This window comes from Meleagris gallopavo, unplaced genomic scaffold (genome assembly GCF_905368555.1).
Source record: "Meleagris gallopavo unplaced genomic scaffold, MGAL_WU_HG_1.1 scaffold_23, whole genome shotgun sequence".
Taxonomy (NCBI): domain Eukaryota; kingdom Metazoa; phylum Chordata; class Aves; order Galliformes; family Phasianidae; genus Meleagris; species Meleagris gallopavo.
In genome coordinates this window covers 51,028-70,274 of record NW_028147037.1, presented here as the reverse complement: position 1 = coordinate 70,274, position 19,247 = coordinate 51,028, and the positions used below count along the sequence as shown (strand labels likewise).

Here is a 19,247-nt window from a genome sequence, read left to right as displayed (position 1 = left end):
GTGCTGCTTGGGTCTGTGCCCCCCATGGGTGCTGTTTGGGTCTGTGCCCCCCATGGGTGCTGTTTGTTCTGTGCCCCCCATGGGTGCTGTTTGGGTCTGTGCCCCCCCCATGGGTGCTGCTTGGGTCTGTGCCCCCCATGGGTGCTGTTTGTTCTGTGCCCCCCATGGGTGCTGCTTGGGTCTGTGCCCCCCATGGGTGCTGTTTGTTCTGTGCCCCCCCCCATGGGTGCTGTTTGTTCTGTGCCCCCCCCATGGGTGCTGTTTGTTCTGTGCCCCCCCCATGGGTGCTGTGCCCCCCACGCTCAGTCTGGCTCTGTCTGCAGCGGACGGATTTGTTTCCCACCGACTTCACTCCCAGTCGTCACCCTCCCCTTTTCTCCCCCCATCTGTGCAGGTATAGGGGGACCAAATATGCCCCCCCCCGGACCCTCAGGAGTTCCCCCAGGAATGCCTGGGCAGCCCCCGGGCGGCCCCCCCAAACCCTGGCCTGAAGGTAAGAGCGGAGCTCCTTCAGCTCCAGCAGAACCGCGAGCTCGTTAGGGGCCGGCGGTTAACGAGGGGACGCCGTGGGGCCGATCCCCCCCCCCCCCCGCCCCCCGGAACCCGGTCGCTCCGCCCCACGGCGGCTCTTTCCCCGCAGGACCAATGGCGAACGCTGCAGCCCCCACCAGCGCCCCGCAGAAGCTGATCCCCCCGCAGCCCACCGGCCGCCCCTCGCCGGCCCCCCCGGCCGTGCCCCCCGCCGCCTCGCCCGTCATGCCCCCCCAGACCCAATCCCCGGGGCAGCCGGCCCAGCCCGCCCCAATGGTGCAGCTGCACCAGAAGCAGAACCGCATCACCCCCATCCAGAAGCCGCGCGGACTCGACCCCGTGGAGATCCTGCAGGAGAGGGAGTACAGGTGGGGGCTGGGGGCGTCCCCCACTCGCCTTTATCTCCAGTGGGAGGGCGGGAGGGGGGCGGGGGGGTGGGGGGGTCGGGTGCTGGGGAGCTTCGGAGGGGGTCACCCGAAATCCCGACCTTCCCCATCTCCGGGGTCGGCGCCGCGCTGAGTCTCAGTGGGACGTTGGGGTCACCCAAGGGTGGGGAAGGGAGCTGAGGCTCTGGGTTCTGAGCGGCCACTGAGTTGTGGAGCCGTGCAGTGGTCGGGTCGGGTCGGGTCGGGTCGGGTCCCTAAAGGTCGTAGGGCTGTAGGATGGCTGGGTTGGAAGCGTCCTCGAAAGCCGTAGAACCTTGGAATGGTTGGGTTGGGTTGGGTTGGATTGGAACGGTCCTTAAGGGCTGAAGAACTGAGAATGGCCGAGTTGGAAGGGTCCTGGAAGGCCGTGGAAATAAAGAATGGCCGAGTTGGAAGGGTCCTGGAAGGCCGTAGAACCTTAGAGTGGTTGGGTTGGGTTGGAAGGGTCCTTGAAGGCCGTGGAAATAAAGAATGGCTGAGTTGGAAGGGTCCTGGAAGGCTGTAGAACCTTAGAGTGGTTGGGTTGGGTTGGAAGGGTCCTTGAAGATCATAAAACCATGGAATGGTTGGAGTGGCTTGGAAGGGTCCTTGAAGGTCATAGAAGCACAGAATGGTTGAGTTGGAAGGGTCCTTGAAGGTCATAGAAGCACAGAATGGTTGGGGTGGAAGGGTCCTTGAAGGTCATAGAAGCACAAAATGGTTGAGTTGGAAGGGTCCTTGAAGGTCATAGAAGCACGGAATGGTTGGGGTGGAAGGGTCCTTGAAGGTCATAGAAGCACGGAATGGTTGGGGTGGAAGGGAGCTCAGGTGTGGAACCATGGGAGATGGGGGTGGTTGGAGGAGGCACCAAAAGCGCGGCGCCGTGGGTCGGGTTGGAGGGGCTGCAGGTCCCGGTTGGGCTGGGGGGAGACGCGCCGTGGCTGCGCTGCTGGGCGCTGAGCCCCCCTGAGCCCCCCTGACCCCCCTGACCCCCCCACCTCGCAGGCTGCAGGCCCGCATCGCCCACCGCATCCAGGAGCTGGAGAACCTGCCTGGATCGCTGGCCGGAGACCTGAGAACCAAAGCGACCATCGAACTGAAAGCGCTGCGGCTGCTCAACTTCCAGAGACAGGTGGGGCTGCGGGGCCCGAGGGTCGCCCCATAACCTCCGACGTCCCACTCATATCGGGGTGTCCCGTTAGTATCGGGGCGTCCCACTGATATCATGACGTCTGATTAATATCGGGACGTCCCACTGATATCATGACGTCTCGTTAATATCGGGACGTCCCACTCATATCGGGGTGTCCCGTTAGTATCGGGGCGTCCCACTCATATCATGACGTCTCATTAATATCGGGACGTCCCACTGATATCGGGGCGTCCCACTCATATCATGACGTCTCATTAATATCGGGACGTCCCACTCATATCGGGGTGTCCCATTAATATCGGGACGTCGCACTGATATTGGGGTGTCCCATTAATATCAGGGCGTCCCACTGATATCGGGGTGTCATATTAATATCGGGACGTCCCACTGATATCGGGACGTCCCACTGATATCGGGATGTCCCATTAATATCAGGATGTCCCATTAATATCGGGACGTCCCACTGATATCAGGGTGTCCCATTAACCACCCTATTAACGCCCAGATGTCCCATTAATATCAGATGCCCCGTTAACGTTGCGATCGCCCTATTAAAGTCAGAATGTTCCCTTGGGGTCAGCGTGTTCCGTTAACATCGGGATAACGCTGATATCGGGATGTGCCGTTAATATCCCTATTAATGTTGGGACAACCCCATTGTTCTGGTTGGGTCACCCCACTGATGTTGGGTCACCCCACTGATGTTGGACCACCCCACTGATGTCAGGACGTCCCATTGATGTTGGGTCACCCCCTGATGTTGGGTCACCCCACTGACATTGGGTCACCCCACTGATGTTGGGTCACCCCACTGATGTTGGGTCACCCCACTGATGTTGGGATCACCCCACTGATGTTCGGTCACCCCACTGATGTTGGGATCACCCCACTGATGTTGGGTCACCCCACTGATGTTGGGTCACCCCACTGATGTTGGGATCACCCCACTGATGTTCGGTCACCCCACTGATGTTGGGTCACCCCACTGATGTTGGACCACCCCCCTGATGTTGGGATCACCCCACTGATGTTGGGATCACCCCACTGATGTTGGGTCACCCCACTGATGTTGGGTCACCCCCCTGATGTTGGGATCACCCCACTGATGTCAGGACGTCCCATTGACGTTGGGTCACCCCCTGATGTTGGGTCACCCCCCTGATGTTGGGTCACCCCCTGATGTTGGGTCACCCCACTGATGTTGGGTCACCCCATTGATGTTGGGTCACCCCCTGATGTTGGGTCACCCCACTGATGTTGGGTCACCCCCCTGTTGTTGGGTCACCCCACTGATGTTGGGTCACCCCACTGATGTTGGGTCACCCCCCCGATGTTGGGTCACCCCACTGATGTTGGGTCACCCCCTGATGTTGGGTCACCCCACTGATGTTGGGATCACCCCACTGATGTTGGGTCACCCCCTGATGTTGGGTCACCCCATTGATGTTGGACCACCCCACTGATGTTGGGTCACCCCCTGATGTTGGGTCACCCCCCGATGTTGGGTCACCCCACTGATGTTGGGTCACCCCCCGATGTTGGGTCACCCCACTGATGTTGGGTCACCCCACTGATGTTGGGTCACCCCCTGATGTTGGGTCACCCCCTGATGTTGGGTCACCCCACTGATGTTGGGTCACCCCATGATGTTGGGTCACCCCCTGATGTTGGGTCACCCCCTGATGTTGGGTCACCCCATTGATGTTGGGTCACCCCCTGATGTTGGGTCACCCCATTGATGTTGGGTCACCCCCTGATGTTGGGTCACCCCACTGATGTTGGGTCACCCCACTGATGTCAGGACGTCCCACTGACGTTGGGTCACCCCACTGACATTGGGTCACCCCACTGATGTTGGGATCACCCCACTGATGTTGGGTCACCCCCTGATGTTGGGTCACCCCACTGATGTTGGGATCACCCCACTGATGTTGGGTCACCCCCTGATGTTGGGTCACCCCCCTGATGTTGGGTCACCCCATTGATGTTGGACCACCCCACTGATGTTGGGTCACCCCCTGATGTTGGGTCACCCCATTGATGTTGGGTCACCCCCTGATGTTGGGTCACCCCACTGATGTTGGGTCACCCCCCTGATGTTGGGTCACCCCACTGATGTTGGGTCACCCCCCTGTTGTTGGGTCACCCCATTGATGTTGGGTCACCCCACTGATGTTGGGTCACCCCCCTGATGTTGGGTCACCCCATTGATGTTGGGTCACCCCACTGATGTTGGGTCACCCCCCTGATGTTGGGTCACCCCACTGATGTTGGGTCACCCCCCTGTTGTTGGGTCACCCCATTGATGTTGGGTCACCCCACTGATGTTGGGTCACCCCACTGATGTCAGGACGTCCCACTGACGTTGGGTCACCCCACTGATGTTGGGTCACCCCCTGATGTTGGGTCACCCCACTGATGTTGGGTCACCCCCCTGATGTTGGGTCACCCCCTGATGTTGGGTCACCCCCTGTTGTTGGGTCACCCCATTGATGTTGGGTCACCCCCTGATGTTGGGTCACCCCCTGATGTTGGGTCACCCCACTGATGTTGGGTCACCCCACTGATGTTGGGTCACCCCATTGATGTTGGGTCACCCCACTGATGTTGGGTCACCCCCCTGATGTTGGGTCACCCCATTGATGTTGGGTCACCCCACTGATGTTGGGTCACCCCCCTGATGTTGGGTCACCCCATTGATGTTGGGTCACCCCACTGATGTTGGGTCACCCACCCCCCTGATGTTGGGTCACCCCATTGATGTTGGGTCACCCCACTGATGTTGGGTCACCCCACTGATGTTGGGTCACCCCCCTGATGTTGGGTCACCCCATTGATGTTGGGTCACCCCCCTGATGTTGGGTCACCCCCCTGATGTTGGGTCACCCCACTGATGTTGGGTCACCCCCCTGTTGTTGGGTCACCCCATTGATGTTGGGTCACCCCACTGATGTTGGGTCACCCCACTGATGTCAGGACGTCCCACTGACGTTGGGTCACCCCACTGATGTTGGGTCACCCCCCCGATGTTGGGTCACCCCACTGATGTTGGGTCACCCCCCTGTTGTTGGGTCACCTCCTGATGTTGGGTCACCCCCTGTTGTTGGGTCACCCCCGATGTTGGGTCACCCCTTTGATGTTGGGTCACCCCCCGATGTTGGGTCACCCCCTGTTGTTGGGATCACCCCACTGATGTTGGGTCACCCCATTGATGTTGGGTCACCCCCCGATGTTGGGTCACCCCCTGATGTTGGGATCACCCCACTGATGTTGGGTCACCCCATTGATGTTGGGTCACCCCACTGATGTTGGGTCACCCCCCTGATGTTGGGTCACCCCCCTGATGTTGGGTCACCCCACTGATGTTGGGTCACCCCCCTGTTGTTGGGTCACCCCATTGATGTTGGGTCACCCCCTGATGTTGGGTCACCCCCTGATGTTGGGATCACCCCATTGATGTTGGGTCACCCCACTGATGTTGGGATCACCCCACTGATGTTGGGTCACCCCCCTGTTGTTGGGTCACCCCCTGATGTTGGGTCACCCCCTGTTGTTGGGTCACCCCATTGATGTTGGGTCACCCCACTGATGTCAGGACGTCCCATTGACATTGGGTCACCCCCTGACGTTGGGTCACCCCACTGATGTTGGGTCACCCCCCTGATGTTGGGTCACCCCCCTGATGTTGGGTCACCCCACTGATGTTGGGTCACCCCCCTGTTGTTGGGTCACCCCATTGATGTTGGGTCACCCCATTGATGTTGGGTCACCCCATTGATGTTGGGTCACCCCACTGACGTTGGGTCACCCCACTGACGTTGGGTCACCCCACTGATGTTGTGTCACCCCCCTGATGTTGGGTCACCCCACTGATGTTGGGTCACCCCATTGATGTTGGGTCACCCCACTGACGTTGGGTCACCCCACTGACGTTGGGTCACCCCCCTGATGTTGGGTCACCCCACTGATGTTGGGTCACCCCCCTGTTGTTGGGTCACCCCCTGATGTTGGGTCACCCCATTGATGTTGGGTCACCCCCCTGTTGTTGGGTCACCCCCTGATGTTGGGTCACCCCATTGATGTTGGGTCACCCCCCGATGTCCCGCCAGCTGCGGCAGGAGGTGGTGGTGTGCATGCGGCGCGACACGGCGCTGGAGACGGCGCTGAACGCCAAGGCCTACAAGCGCAGCAAGCGGCAGTCGCTGCGGGAGGCTCGCATCACCGAGAAGCTGGAGAAGCAGCAGAAGATCGAGCAGGAGCGGAAACGCAGGCAGAAGCACCAGGTGAGAGCCGGGGGTGCAGCCGGGGGGGGAATGGTTGGGTTGGGTTGGGTTGGGTTGGGTTGGAAGGGTCTTTGAAGATCACGGGACCATGGGATGGGTGGGCTGGAAGATCCTTGAGGATTGTAGGAGTATGGGATGGATGGAATGAAAGAGTCCTTGAGGATCGTGGACACATGGAGCGGTTGGGTTGGGTTGGGTTGGAAGGGTCCTCCAAGGTGGTACAACCATGGGATGGGAGGAATGGGAGGGTCCTTGAAGATCATAGAGTCATGGAATGGTTGGGTTGGGGTCGAAGGGTCTCTGAAGATCATAGAACCATGAAATGGTTGAGTTGGAAGGGTCCTTGAAGGTCACAGATTCCAAGATGGTGGGGTTGGAAGGGTCCTTTAAGGTCACGGAATCCAAGATGGTGGGGTCGGAAGGGTCCTTGAAGGTCACAGAATCCAAGATGGTGGGGTTGGAAGGGTCCTTGAAGGTCACAGAATCCAAGATGGTGGGGTTGGAAGGGTCCTTGAAGGTCACGGAATCCAAGATGGTGGGGTCGGAAGGGTCCTTGAAGGTCACGGAATCCATGATGGGGGGGTCGGAAGGGTCCTTGAAGGTTACGGAATCCAAGATGGTGGGGTTGGAAGGGTCCTTGAAGGTCACAGAATCCAAGATGGTGAGGTCAGAAGGGTCCTTGAAGGTCACGGAATCCATGATGGTGGGGTTGGAAGGGTCCTTGAAGGTTATGGAATCCAAGATGGTGGGCCAGAAGGGTCCTTGAAGGTCACGGAACCCATGATGGTGGGGTCGGAAGGGTCCTTGAAGGTCACGGAATCCACGATGGTGGGGTTGGAGGGGTCCTTGAAGGTCACGGAACCCATGATGGTGGGGTCGGAAGGGTCCTTGAAGGTTATGGAATCCACAATGGTGGGGCCAGAAGGGTCCTTGAAGGTCACGGAACCCACGATGGTGGGGTCGGAAGGGTCCTTGAAGGTCACAGAAGGCCGGGGCGCTGTTCCTCGCCCTGCAAGGCTCCTGAGGCCGCTCTCCCTCTCCCCACCCAGGAGTACCTCAACAGCATCCTGCAGCACGCCAAGGATTTCAAGGAGTACCACCGCTCCGTCACCGGCAAGATCCAGAAGCTGACCAAGGCGGTGGCCACGTACCACGCCAACACGGAGCGCGAGCAGAAGAAGGAGAACGAGCGCATCGAGAAGGAGCGGATGCGCCGCCTGATGGTGAGGGAGGCTTTGGGGGCCGTCCGTGTGGCTTTGGGGTGGCGGCAGCTTCGGGGGGTGACGCTTCGGCTCCTCGTCCAGGCTGAGGATGAGGAGGGCTACCGCAAACTGATCGACCAGAAGAAGGACAAGCGGCTGGCCTACCTGCTGCAGCAGACCGACGAGTACGTGGCCAACCTGACCGAGCTGGTGCGGCAGCACAAGGCGGCCCAGGTGGCCAAGGAGAAGAAGAAGAAGAAGAAGAAGAAGGTGAGCGGAGTGGGGGGCTTCCCCGGGGGCTGCGGGGTGTTTGGGGGGCTGGGGGCAGAAGCGTGGCCGTCTGTCGAGGTTGGGGTGGCCATCCGTTGTGGGCTTTGGTGGCCATCCGTTGGGGTTTGGTGGCCATCTTTTGGGGTTTGGTGGGTATTCATTGGGTTTGGTGGCTGTTTTGGTGGCCATCTTTTATGGTTTGGTGGCCATCCGTTGGGGTTTGGTGGCCATCTTTTGGGGTTTGGTGGCTATCTGTTGGGGCGGCCGTCCATTCGGAGGTTTGGTGGCCATCCGTTGGGGTTTGCTGGCGATCTTTTGGGGTTTGGTGGGTATTCATTGGGTTTGGTGGCTGTTGTGGTGGCCATCTTTTATGATTCGGTGGCCATCCGTTGGGGTTTGGTGGCCATCTTTTGGGGTTTGGTGGCCATCGGTTGGGGTTTGGTGGCCATCTTTTGGGGTTTGGTGGGTATTCATTGGGTTTGGTGGCTGTTGTGGTGGCCATCTTTTATGGTTTGGTGGTCATCCGTTGGGGTTTGGTGGCCATCTTTTGGGGTTTGGTGGGTATTCATTGGGTTTGGTGGCTGTTGTGGTGGCCATCTTTTATGGTTTGGTGGCCATCGGTTGGGGTTTGGTGGCCATCTTTTGGGGTTTGGTGGGTATTCATTGGGTTTGGTGGCTGTTGTGGTGGCCATCTTTTATGGTTTGGTGGTCATCCGTTGGGGTTTGGTGGCCATCTTTTGGGGTTTGGTGGGTATTCATTGGGTTTGGTGGCTGTTGGTGTGGCCATCTTTTATGGTTTGGTGGCCATCGGTTGGGGTTTGGTGGCCATCTTTTGGGGTTTGGTGGCTATCTGTTGGGGCAGCCGTCCATTGGGAGGTTTGGTGGCCATCCGTTGGGGTTTGGTGGCCATCTTTTGGGGTTTGGTGGGTATTCATTGGGTTTGGTAGCTGTTGTGGTGGTCATCTTTTATGGTTTGGTGGCCATCTTTTGGGGTTTGGTGGGTATTCATTGGGTTTGGTGGCTGTTGTGGTGGTCATCTTTTATGGTTTGGTGGCCATCCGTTGGGGTTTGGTGGCCATCTTTTGGGGTTTGGTGGCTATCTGTTGGGGCGGCCGTCCTTTGGGAGGTTCGGTGGCCATCGGCTGGGGTTTGGTGGCCATCTTTTGGGGTTTGGTGGGTATTCATTGGGTTTGGTGGCTGTTGTGGTGGCCATCTTTTATGGTTTGGTGGCCATCCGTTGGGGTTTGGGGGCCATCTTTTGGGGTTTGGTGGCTATCTGTTGGGGCGGCCGTCCTTTGGGAGGTTTGGTGGCCATCCGTTGGGGTTTGGTGGCCATCTTTTGGGGTTTGGTGGGTATTCATTGGGTGTGGTGGCTGTTGTGGTGGCCATCTTTTATGGTTTGGTGGCCATCCGTTGGGGTTTGGTGGCCATCTTTTGGGGTTTGGTGGCTATCTGTTGGGGCGGCCGTCCATTGGGAGGTTTGGTGGCCATCCGTTGGGGTTTGGTGGCCATCTTTTGGGGTTTGGTGGCCATCTTTTGGGGTTTGGTGGCTATCTGTTGGGGCGGCCGTCCATTGGGAGGTTTGGTGGCCATCGGTTGGGGTTTGGTGGCCATCTTTTGGTAGTGGCCATCCGTTGGGGTTCGGTGGCCATCCGTTGGGGTTTGGTGGCCATCTGTTGGGAGTTTTGGGTTGCTAACAGCCATCCTCCTCCTCCTCCTCCTCCTCCTCCTCCTCCTCCTCCTCCTCCTCCTCCTCCTCCTGCAGAAGGCAGAGAACGCTGAAGGACAAACTCCGGCCATCGGCCCCGATGGAGAGGTGAGGCCGCAGTGACCCCCGGGCTGGGAGCTGAGCTGTGGGGCTGTGGGGCTCAGGGTTGGGGGGCCGACGTCGGACCCACCGCCCCTCAGAGCCGCACCTGGGGGTGGGGGAGGAGCACAACCCGCTCTGAGGATGGTCACAGAAACACTCAGAAGGGTCTCAGAACGTTCAGGTGACGCCATGAGGGCACTCGGAGGGGCTCCAGATGTGCAGGTGATGCCATGAGGGCACTCAGAAGGGCTCCAGATGTGCAGGTGACGCCATGTGGGCTCTCAGATGGGCTCCAGATGTGCAGGTGATGCCATGAGGGCACTCAGATGGGCTCCAGATGTGCAGGTGATGCCATGAGGGGGCACTCAGATGGGCTCCAGATGTGCAGGTGATGCCATGAGGGCACTCAGAGGGGCTCCAGATGTGCAGGTGATGCCATGAGGGCACTCAGAGGGGCTCCAGATGTGCAGGTGATGCCATGAGGGCACTCAGAGGGGCTCCAGATGTGCAGGTGACGCCATGAGGGCACTCGGAGGGGCTCCAGATGTGCAGGTGATGCCATGAGGGCACTCAGAGGGGCTCCAGATGTGCAGGTGACGCCATGAGGGCACATAGTGGGGCTCCAGATGTGCAGGTGATGCCATGAGGGCACTCAGATGGGCTCCAGATGTGCAGGTGACGCCATGAGGGCACATAGTGGGGCTCCAGATGTGCAGGTGACGCCATGAGGGCACTCAGAGGGGCTCCAGATGTGCAGGTGACGCCATGAGGGCACTCAGAGGGGCTCCAGATGTGCAGGTGACGCCATGAGGGCACTCAGAGGGGCTCCAGATGTGCAGGTGACGCCATGAGGGGGCACTCAGAGGGGCTCCAGATGTGCAGGTGACGCCATGAGGGCACTCAGAGGGGCTCCAGATGTGCAGGTGACGCCATGAGGGCACTCAGAGGGGCTCCAGATGTGCAGGTGACGCCATGAGGGCACTCAGATGGGCTCCAGATGTGCAGGTGACGCCATGAGGGCACTCAGATGGGCTCCAGATGTGCAGGTGACGCCATGAGGGCACACAGATGGGCTCCAGATGTGCAGGTGATGCCATGAGGGCACTCAGAGGGGCTCCAGATGTGCAGGTGACGCCATGAGGGCACACAGAGGGGCTCCAGATGTGCAGGTGATGCCATGAGGGCACTCAGAGGGGCTCCAGATGTGCAGGTGACGCCATGAGGGCACTCGGATGGGTTCCAGATGTGCAGGTGACGCCATGAGGGCACATAGAGGGGCTCCAGATGTGCAGGTGATGCCATGAGGGCACTCAGATGAGCTCCAGATGTGCAGGTGATGCCATGAGGGCACACAGAAGGGCTCCAGATGTGCAGGTGACGCCATGAGGGCACACAGAAGGGCTCCAGATGTGCAGGTGATGCCATGAGGGCACACAGAAGGGCTCCAGATGTGCAGGTGATGCCATGAGGGCACTCAGATGGGCTCCAGATGTTCAGGTGACGCCATGAGGGCACTCAGAGGGGCTCCAGATGTGCAGGTGATGCCATGAGGGCACTCAGATGGGCTCCAGATGTGCAGGTGACGCCATGAGGGCACTCAGATGGGCTCCAGATGTGCAGGTGATGCCATGAGGGCACTCAGATGGGCTCCAGATGTTCAGGTGATGCCATGAGGGCACTCAGATGGGCTCCAGATGTGCAGGTGACGCCATGAGGGCACTCAGATGGGCTCCAGATGTGCAGGTGATGCCATGAGGGCACTCAGATGGGCTCCAGATGTTCAGGTGATGCCATGAGGGCACACAGAGGGGCTCCAGATGTGCAGGTGATGCCATGAGGGCACTCAGATGGGCTCCAGATGTGCAGGTGACACCATGAGGGCACTCGGAGGGGCTCCAGATGTGCAGGTGATGCCATGAGGGCACTCAGATGGGCTCCAGATGTGCAGGTGACACCATGAGGGCACTCAGAGGGGCTCCAGATGTGCAGGTGATGCCATGAGGGCACTCAGATGGGCTCCAGATGTTCAGGTGACACCATGAGGGCACTCAGAGGGGCTCCAGATGTGCAGGTGATGCCATGAGGGCACTCAGATGGGCTCCAGATGTGCCGGTGATGCCATGAGGGCACTCAGATGAGCTCCAGATGTGCAGGTGATGCCATGAGGGCACACAGAAGGGCTCCAGATGTGCAGGTGATGCCATGAGGGCACACAGAAGGGCTCCAGATGTGCAGGTGATGCCATGAGGGCACTCAGATGGGCTCCAGATGTGCAGGTGATGCCATGAGGGCACTCAGATGGGCTCCAGATGTGCAGGTGACGCCATGAGGGCACTCAGATGGGCTCCAGATGTGCAGGTGATGCCATGAGGGCACTCAGATGGGCTCCAGATGTTCAGGTGATGCCATGAGGGCACTCAGAGAGGCTCCAGATGTGCAGATGATGCTGTGAGGACACACGGTGGGTCTGCAGGTGTCCAGGGGACACCATGAGGATGGACGGAGGGTCTCCAGATGTGCGGGTGACCCCGCGTAGGGTGACGGGGCGCTCAGGTGGTGCCGCGCTGGGACGCCGAGCATCTCCAGATGTTGAGGTGACGCCGACGGCGCACTGAGGGTCTCCGGGGGTTCGGTGACCCCGTGGGGACGCGCCGCCGTTCGGGTGAAGGTTGGAGGGGTGCCGTGGGGCAGGCAGGGCGCAGTGCTGACCCCCGGCCCCCCCTCCCCGCAGCCGCTGGACGAGACGAGCCAGATGAGCGACCTGCCGGTGAAGGTCATCCACGTGGAAAGCGGCAAAATCCTCACCGGCACCGACGCGCCCAAGGCCGGGCAGCTGGAGGCGTGGCTGGAGATGAACCCGGGGTGCGTGGGGGGCGGCCGTGGGGCGGGGGGGAGCTCCCAGGGGGCTGAGGGTGGTCCCGTGGGGCGGGGGGCGGACCCCATGGGGCCGAGAGGGGTCCCAGCGGGGAAGGGGAAGGGCCCGGTGGAGGGTGGGGAGGTCGTGGTGGGGCTGAGGGTGGTCCCCGTGGGCAGGAGGGGGGTCCTGCGGGGCCGGGGTGGTCCCTATGGGGCTGAGATGGGTCCCAGTGGGGCGGGAGGAGGACCTGGTGGGGCACGGGGAGGTCCGGATGGGGCTGAGGGTGGTCCTTGTGGGGCAGAGGGAGGTTCTGGTGGGGCACGGATGGTCGTTGCGGGGCTGAGAGAGGTCCCTATGGGGCAGGGGGGGCATCCGTGGGGCAGGAGGAGGTGCCAGTGGAGCACAGGGAGGTCCGCCGTGGGGCAGGGCTGGTCCCTGTGGGGCAGGAGGAGGCTCTCCATGGGGCTGGAAGGGAGCAGGGAGTGACCCCGGAGCCCCTGGGCTGTGGGCGGGGGGAGGAGGACAGCGCTGAGCATTTCTGGAGCAGCAGATGGGTAATTAGCGGTCGTGCGTAATTAATCAGGTACGAAGTCGCTCCCAGATCCGACAGTGAGGAAAGCGGTTCGGAGGAGGAGGAGGAGGTGAGGAGGGGGGGGGGAGGGGGAGGAAGGGGAGGAAGGGGAGGAAGGGAGGGGGGGAGGAGGGGAGGGGGAGGGGCGAGGGGGGGGAGGGGCGGCGGGGGAGCTGCCATCGCCCCCCTCCGGTGGTTCGATGTGTGTAAGGTGCTGGCGTGCGGCTGCAGGCAGCTCGTTAGCCCTCATCCTCATTAGTGGCCGGGTGGGCTCAGCTCGTTAGCCCCCATCCTCATTAGTGGCCGGGTGGGCTCAGCTCGTTAGCCCTCATCCTCATTAGTGGCCGGGTGGGCTCAGCTCGTTCGCCCCCATCCTCATTAGTGGCCGGGTGGGCTCAGCTCGTTAGCCCCCATCCTCATTAGTGGCCGGGTGGGCTCAGCTCGTTAGCCCCCATCCTCATTAGTGGCCGGGTGGGCTCAGCTCGTTAGCCCCCATCCTCATTAGTGGCCGGGTGGGCTCAGCTCGTTCGCCCCCATCCTCATTAGTGGCCGGGTGGGCTCAGCTCGTTAGCCCCCATCCTCATTAGTGGCCGGGTGGGCTCAGCTCGTTAGCCCCCATCCTCATTAGTGGCCGGGTGGGCTCAGCTCGTTAGCCCCCATCCTCATTAGTGGTCGGGTGGGCTCAGCTCGTTAGCCCCCATCCTCATTAGTGGTCGGGTGGGCTCAGCTCGTTCGCCCCCATCCTCATTAGTGGCCGGGTGGGCTCAGCTCGTTAGCCCCCATCCTCATTAGTGGCCAGGTGGGCTCAGCTCGTTAGCCCCCATCCTCATTAGTGGCCGGGTGGGCTCAGCTCGTTAGCCCCCATCCTCATTAGTGCCTGGGTGGGCTCAGCTCGTTAGCCCCCATCCTCATTAGTGCCTGGGTGGGCTCAGCTCGTTAGCCCCCATCCTCATTAGTGGCCGGGTGGGCTCAGCTCGTTAGCCCCCATCCTCATTAGTGGCTGGGTGGGCTCAGCTCGTTCGCCCCCATCCTCATTAGTGGCTGGGTGGGCTCAGCTCGTTAGCCCCCATCCTCATTAGTGGCTGGGTGGGCTCATCACGGGGACAAGGGGGGCAGCTCATTAGCCGCCATCCTCGTTAGCACTGGTGGCCTCATCTGTGTGTCTGTCTGCGTGTCTGTGTGTCTGCGTGTTTGTCTGTGTGTCTGCGTGTTTGTCTGTCTGCGTGTCTGTCTGCGTGTCTGCGTGTTTGTCTGTGTATTTATGTGTCTGTGTGTCTGTGTGTGCCTGTGTGTCTGTCTGCGTGTCTGTGTGTCTGCGTGTTTGTCTGTGTGTCTGCGTGTTTGTCTGTCTGCGTGTCTGTCTGCGTGTCTGCGTGTTTGTCTGTGTATTTATGTGTCTGTGTGTCTGTGTGTGCCTGTGTGTCTGTCTGCGTGTCTGTGTGTCTGCGTGTCTGCGTGTCTGTCTGTGTGTCTGTGTGTCTGCGTATCTGCGTGTCTGTGTGTCTGTCTGTCTGTGTGTCTGTCTGTGTGTCTGTGTGTCTGTCTGTCTGTGTGTCTGTCTGTCTGTCTGTGTGTCTATCTGTGTGTCTGTCTGTGTGTCTGTCTGTGTGTCTGTCTGTGTGTCTGTCTGTGCGTCTGTCTGTCTGTGTGTCTGTGTGTCTATCTGTGTGTCTGTGTGTCTGTCTGTGTATCTGTGTGTCTATCTGTGTGTCTGTGTGTCTGTCTGTGTATCTGTGTGTCTATCTGTGTGTCTGTCTGTGTGTCTGTGTGTCTGTCTGTCTGCGTGTGTGTCTGTGTCTCTGTCTGTGTGTCTGTGTCTGTGTGTCCCGCAGGAGGAGGAGGAGGAGCAGCCGCAGCCGGCGCAGCCCGCGCTGCCCGTGGAGGAGAAGAAGAAAATCCCGGATCCCGACAGCGACGACGTCTCCGAGGTGGACGCGCGGCACATCATCGAGTGAGCGCCGGGGGGCCGTGGCATGGCCGCATTCTGTGGCTCTGTGACCTTCAAGGACCCTTCCAACCCAACCCAACCCTTCCATGGTTCTGTGACCTTTCAGGACCCTTCCAACCCAACCCAACCATTCCATGCTTCTGTGATCTTTAAGGACCCTTCCAACCCCACCCAACCATTCCATGCTTCTGTGACCTTTCAGGACCCTTCCAACCCAACCCAACCCCACCCAACCCTTCCATGCTTCTGTGACCTTTCAGGACCCTTCCAACCCAACCCAACCCTTCCATGCTTCTGTGACCTTTCAGGACCCTTCCAATCCCACCCAACCATTCCATGCTTCTGTGACCTTTAAGGACCCTTCCAACCCCACCCTACCATTCCATGGTTCTGTGACCTTTAAGGACCCTTCCAACCCAACCCAACCATTCCATGGTTCTGTGACCTTTAAGGACCCTTCCAACGCAACCCAACCCTTCCATGCTTCTGTGACCTTTCAGGACCCTTCCAACCCAACCCAACCCTTCCATGCTTCTGTGACCTTTCAGGACCCTTCCAACCCAACCCAACCCAACCCTTCCATGCTTCTGTGACCTTTCAGGACCCTTCCAACCCAACCCAACCCAACCCTTCCATGCTTCTGTGACCTTTCAGGACCCTTCCAACCCAACCCAACCCTTCCATGCTTCCGTGACCTTTCAGGACCCTTCCAACCCAACCCAACCATTTCTGTGATGTTTATGGTTCTATGGGCGATCCTCAAGGTCCTCCCAACCCAACCACTGCACAGTTCCACACTTGACCTTCCAGGACCCCCCCAACCCAGCCATTTCTGTGTGTTTCTGGTTCCACACTTGACCTTCCAGGACCCTCCCAGCCCAACCATTTCTGTGTGTTTCTGGTTCCACACTTGACCTTCCAGGACCCTCCCAGCCCAACCATTTCTGTGTGTTTCTGGTTCCACACTTGACCTTCCAGGACCCTCCCAGCCCAGCCATTTCTGTGTGTTTCTGGTTCCACACTTGACCTTCCAGGACCCTCCCAGCCCAACCATTTCTGTGTGTTTCTGGTTCCACACTTGACCTTCCAGGACCCTCCCAGCCCAGCCATTTCTGTGTGTTTCTGGTTCCACACTTGACCTTCCAGGACCCTCCCAGCCCAGCCATTTCTGTGTGTTTCTGGTTCCACACTTGACCTTCCAGGACCCCCCCAGCCCAGCCATTTCTGTGTGTTTCTGGTTCCACACTTGACCTTCCAGGACCCTCCCAGCCCAGCCATTTCTGTGTGTTTCTGGTTCCACACTTGACCTTCCAGGACCCTCCCAGCCCAACCATTTCTGTGTGTTTCTGGTTCCACACTTGACCTTCCAGGACCCCCCCAACCCAGCCACTCCGTGGTTTTAGGCCCCATCTCTTGTGCTCTCTCCCACCCCGACCATTTTTATGTTCCTACGGGCGACGATGAAGGTCCCCCCACCCCAACCATCCCACAGTTCCTCACCGGGGGTCCCCTCCAACCCCACCCCCCATCGCTGACCCCCCTCCCTGCCCCCCAGGAACGCCAAGCAGGACGTGGATGATGAGTACGGCGTGTCGCAGGCGCTGGCCCGGGGCCTGCAGTCGTACTACGCCGTGGCCCACGCCGTCACCGAGCGGGTGGACAAGCAATCCACGCTGATGGTCAACGGGGTCCTCAAGCAGTACCAGGTGGGGGGGGGGGGGCAGCCCGGATGTGGGGCTGCTGCGGGGGGAGGCGGGGGTCAGGGGGTGCAGAAACGCCCCTTTCTTTCCCCCAGATCAAAGGGTTGGAGTGGTTGGTGTCGCTGTACAACAACAACCTGAACGGGATCCTGGCCGACGAGATGGGGCTGGGGAAAACCATCCAGACCATCGCGCTCATCACGTACCTCATGGAGCACAAACGGATCAACGGCCCCTTCCTCATCATCGTCCCCCTCTCGTGAGCGCTGCTCCTGCCACCCCGCCTCATCCCCGCCAGCTCCGTCCCCTCTGGCTCCGTCCATCCCTTCCAGCTCTGCCTCCATCCCTTCCATCCTCCCTGGCTCCATCCCCTCTGGTTCCGCCCTTCTGTTCCCTCCATCTCCCCCATCCCCTCTGTTCCCCTTGGCTCCTCCATCCCCCTCCATCCCCTCCACCTCCATCGCCTTCATTCCTCCCCAGCTCCATTTCCCATCTCCTCCATCCTCTCTGACTCCATCCCCTCCATCCTTTCCATCCCCCTCCATCCTTTCCATCCCCTCCATCCTTTCCATCCCCTCCATCCTTTCCATCCCCTCCATCCTTTCCATCTCCTCCATCCTTTCCATCCCCTCCATCCTTTCCATCCCCTCCATCCTTTCCATCCCCTCCATCCTTTCCATCCCCTCCATCCTTTCCATCCCCTCCATCCTTTCCATCCCCTCCATCCTTTCCATCCCCCCCATCCCCCCCATCCCGTCCATCCCCATCCCCTCTATTCCTCCTGACTCCGTTCCCTCCATCCCCTCTGACTCCATGCTCTCCTGCTCCATTCCCTTCATTCTCCCTGGCTCCATCTCTTCAGACCCCATCCCCCTGCGTCCTTTTCATCCTCCTCCATCTCCCTCCATTCTTCTCCATCCTCCTCCATACCCCTTCATCCCCCCCATCCCCTCCATCCCCATCCTCTCTGTTCCCCCTGACTCCATCCCCTCCATCCTTTCCATCCTCTCCATCCTTTCCATTCCCTCCATCCTTTCCATCCCCCTCCATCCTTTCCATCCCCTCCATCCTTTCCATCCCCCTCCATCCTTTCCATCCCCTCCATCCTTTCCATCCCCTCCATCCTTTCCATCCCCTCCTTCCCCCCAATTCCCCCCCATCCCCTCCATCCCCATCCCCTCTATTCCTCCTGACTCCATCCCCCTCCATGCTCTCCATCCCCTCTGACTCCATGCTCTCCTGCTCCATTCCCTTCATTCTTTCTGGCTCCATCTTTTCTGACCCCATCCCCCTGCGTCCTTTTCATCCCCCTCCATTCTTCTCCATCCTCCTCCATACCCCTTCATCCCCTCCATCCCCTCCATCCCCATCCTCTCTGTTCCCCCTGACTCCATCCCCTCCATCCTTTCCATCCCCTCCATCCTTTCCATCCCCTCCATCCTTTCCATCTCCTCCATCCCCATCCCCTCTATTCCTCCTGACTCCATCCCCTCCATCCCCTCCATCCCCTCTGGCTCCATCCCCTCCATCCCCCCCCATCCTCTCCATCCCCATCCCCTCTGTTCCCCCTGACTCCATCCCCCTCCATCCTTTCCATCTCTCTCCATCCTTTCCATCCTCTCCATCCCCATCCCCTCTATTCCTCCTGACTCCATCCCCTCCATCCTCTCTGGCTCCATCCTTTCCATCCCCTCCATCCCCTTCATCCCCCCCATCCCCTCCATCCCCATCCCCTCTATTCCCCCTGACTCCATCCCATCCATCCTCTCTGGCTCCATTCTCCTCCATCCTTTCCATCCCCCTCCATCCCCCCCCATCTCCTCCATCCCCATCCCCTCTATTCCTCCTGACTCCATCCCCTCCATCCCCTCTGGCTCCATCCTTTCCATCCCCTCCATCCCCTCCATCCCCCCCCACCCCCCACCCCCCCCATCCCCCCCCAGCCGCCCCTCACGCTGCCCCTTGTTCTGCCTTGTTTCCAGAACTCTCTCCAACTGGGCATACGAGTTTGATAAATGGGCTCCATCCGTGGTCAAGGTGTCCTACAAGGTAGTTGGGGGGGCTGCCGCGGTGCTGGGGGGACCCCAAACGTCTCCTCCAATTGTGGGAGCCTTCAGTTGTCCCCCCTCCCCCCCACCCCAAGGTCCTGGCAGCGCTGTGGGTCACTGCGCTGCTTCCTGCCCCCCCAGTACTCCCCAAAGGGCCGCAGGTTGAGATGGGCTCCACGTTCCTTTCCCATCCACCCCTGCCACCGCCCCAATCGCCCCAATTAACACCCGCTGATGACGATGCCCCCCCTCTCCCCCCCCCCAGGTCCTGGCAGCGCTGTGGGTCACTGCGCTGCTTCCTGCCCCCCCAGTACTCCCTGAAGGGCCGCAGGTTGAGATGGGCTCCACGTTCCTTTCCCATCCACCTCTGCCACCGCCCCAATTAACACCCGCTGATGACGATGCCCCCTCCCCCCCCCCCCCCCAGGTCCTGGCAGCGCTGTGGGTCACTGTGCTGCTTCCTGCCCCCC

The 19,247-nt window shown here is 60.0% G+C and overlaps 1 protein-coding gene across 7 annotated transcripts in view; it reads left to right on the top strand.

The window, feature by feature from the left end:
- Positions 1 to 207: 207 nt before the first annotated feature.
- Positions 208 to 19,247, top strand: part of SMARCA4 (SWI/SNF related BAF chromatin remodeling complex subunit ATPase 4) — a 55,115-nt gene continuing 36,075 nt past the window's right edge. For 4 of the 7 annotated variants that reach the window (XM_085215380.1, XM_085215379.1, XM_085215375.1 and 1 more), the window contains exons 1-13: positions 208 to 493; positions 641 to 899; positions 1,941 to 2,067; positions 6,198 to 6,371; positions 7,421 to 7,594; positions 7,676 to 7,843; positions 9,609 to 9,659; positions 12,385 to 12,515; positions 13,094 to 13,151; positions 14,914 to 15,032; positions 16,585 to 16,735; positions 16,825 to 16,988; positions 18,712 to 18,778. In XM_085215380.1, the coding sequence (XP_085071506.1) occupies positions 223 to 493; positions 641 to 899; positions 1,941 to 2,067; positions 6,198 to 6,371; positions 7,421 to 7,594; positions 7,676 to 7,843; positions 9,609 to 9,659; positions 12,385 to 12,515; positions 13,094 to 13,151; positions 14,914 to 15,032; positions 16,585 to 16,735; positions 16,825 to 16,988; positions 18,712 to 18,778 (1,914 nt within the window). In that variant the 5' untranslated portion in view covers positions 208 to 222. Of the gene's footprint in view, positions 494 to 640; positions 900 to 1,940; positions 2,068 to 6,197; positions 6,372 to 7,420; positions 7,844 to 9,608; positions 9,660 to 12,384; positions 12,516 to 13,093; positions 13,152 to 14,913; positions 15,033 to 16,584; positions 16,736 to 16,824; positions 16,989 to 18,711; positions 18,779 to 19,247 lie in introns of all 7 variants that reach the window. The other 3 variants (XM_085215378.1, XM_085215377.1, XM_085215376.1) reach the window with 2 other exon arrangements.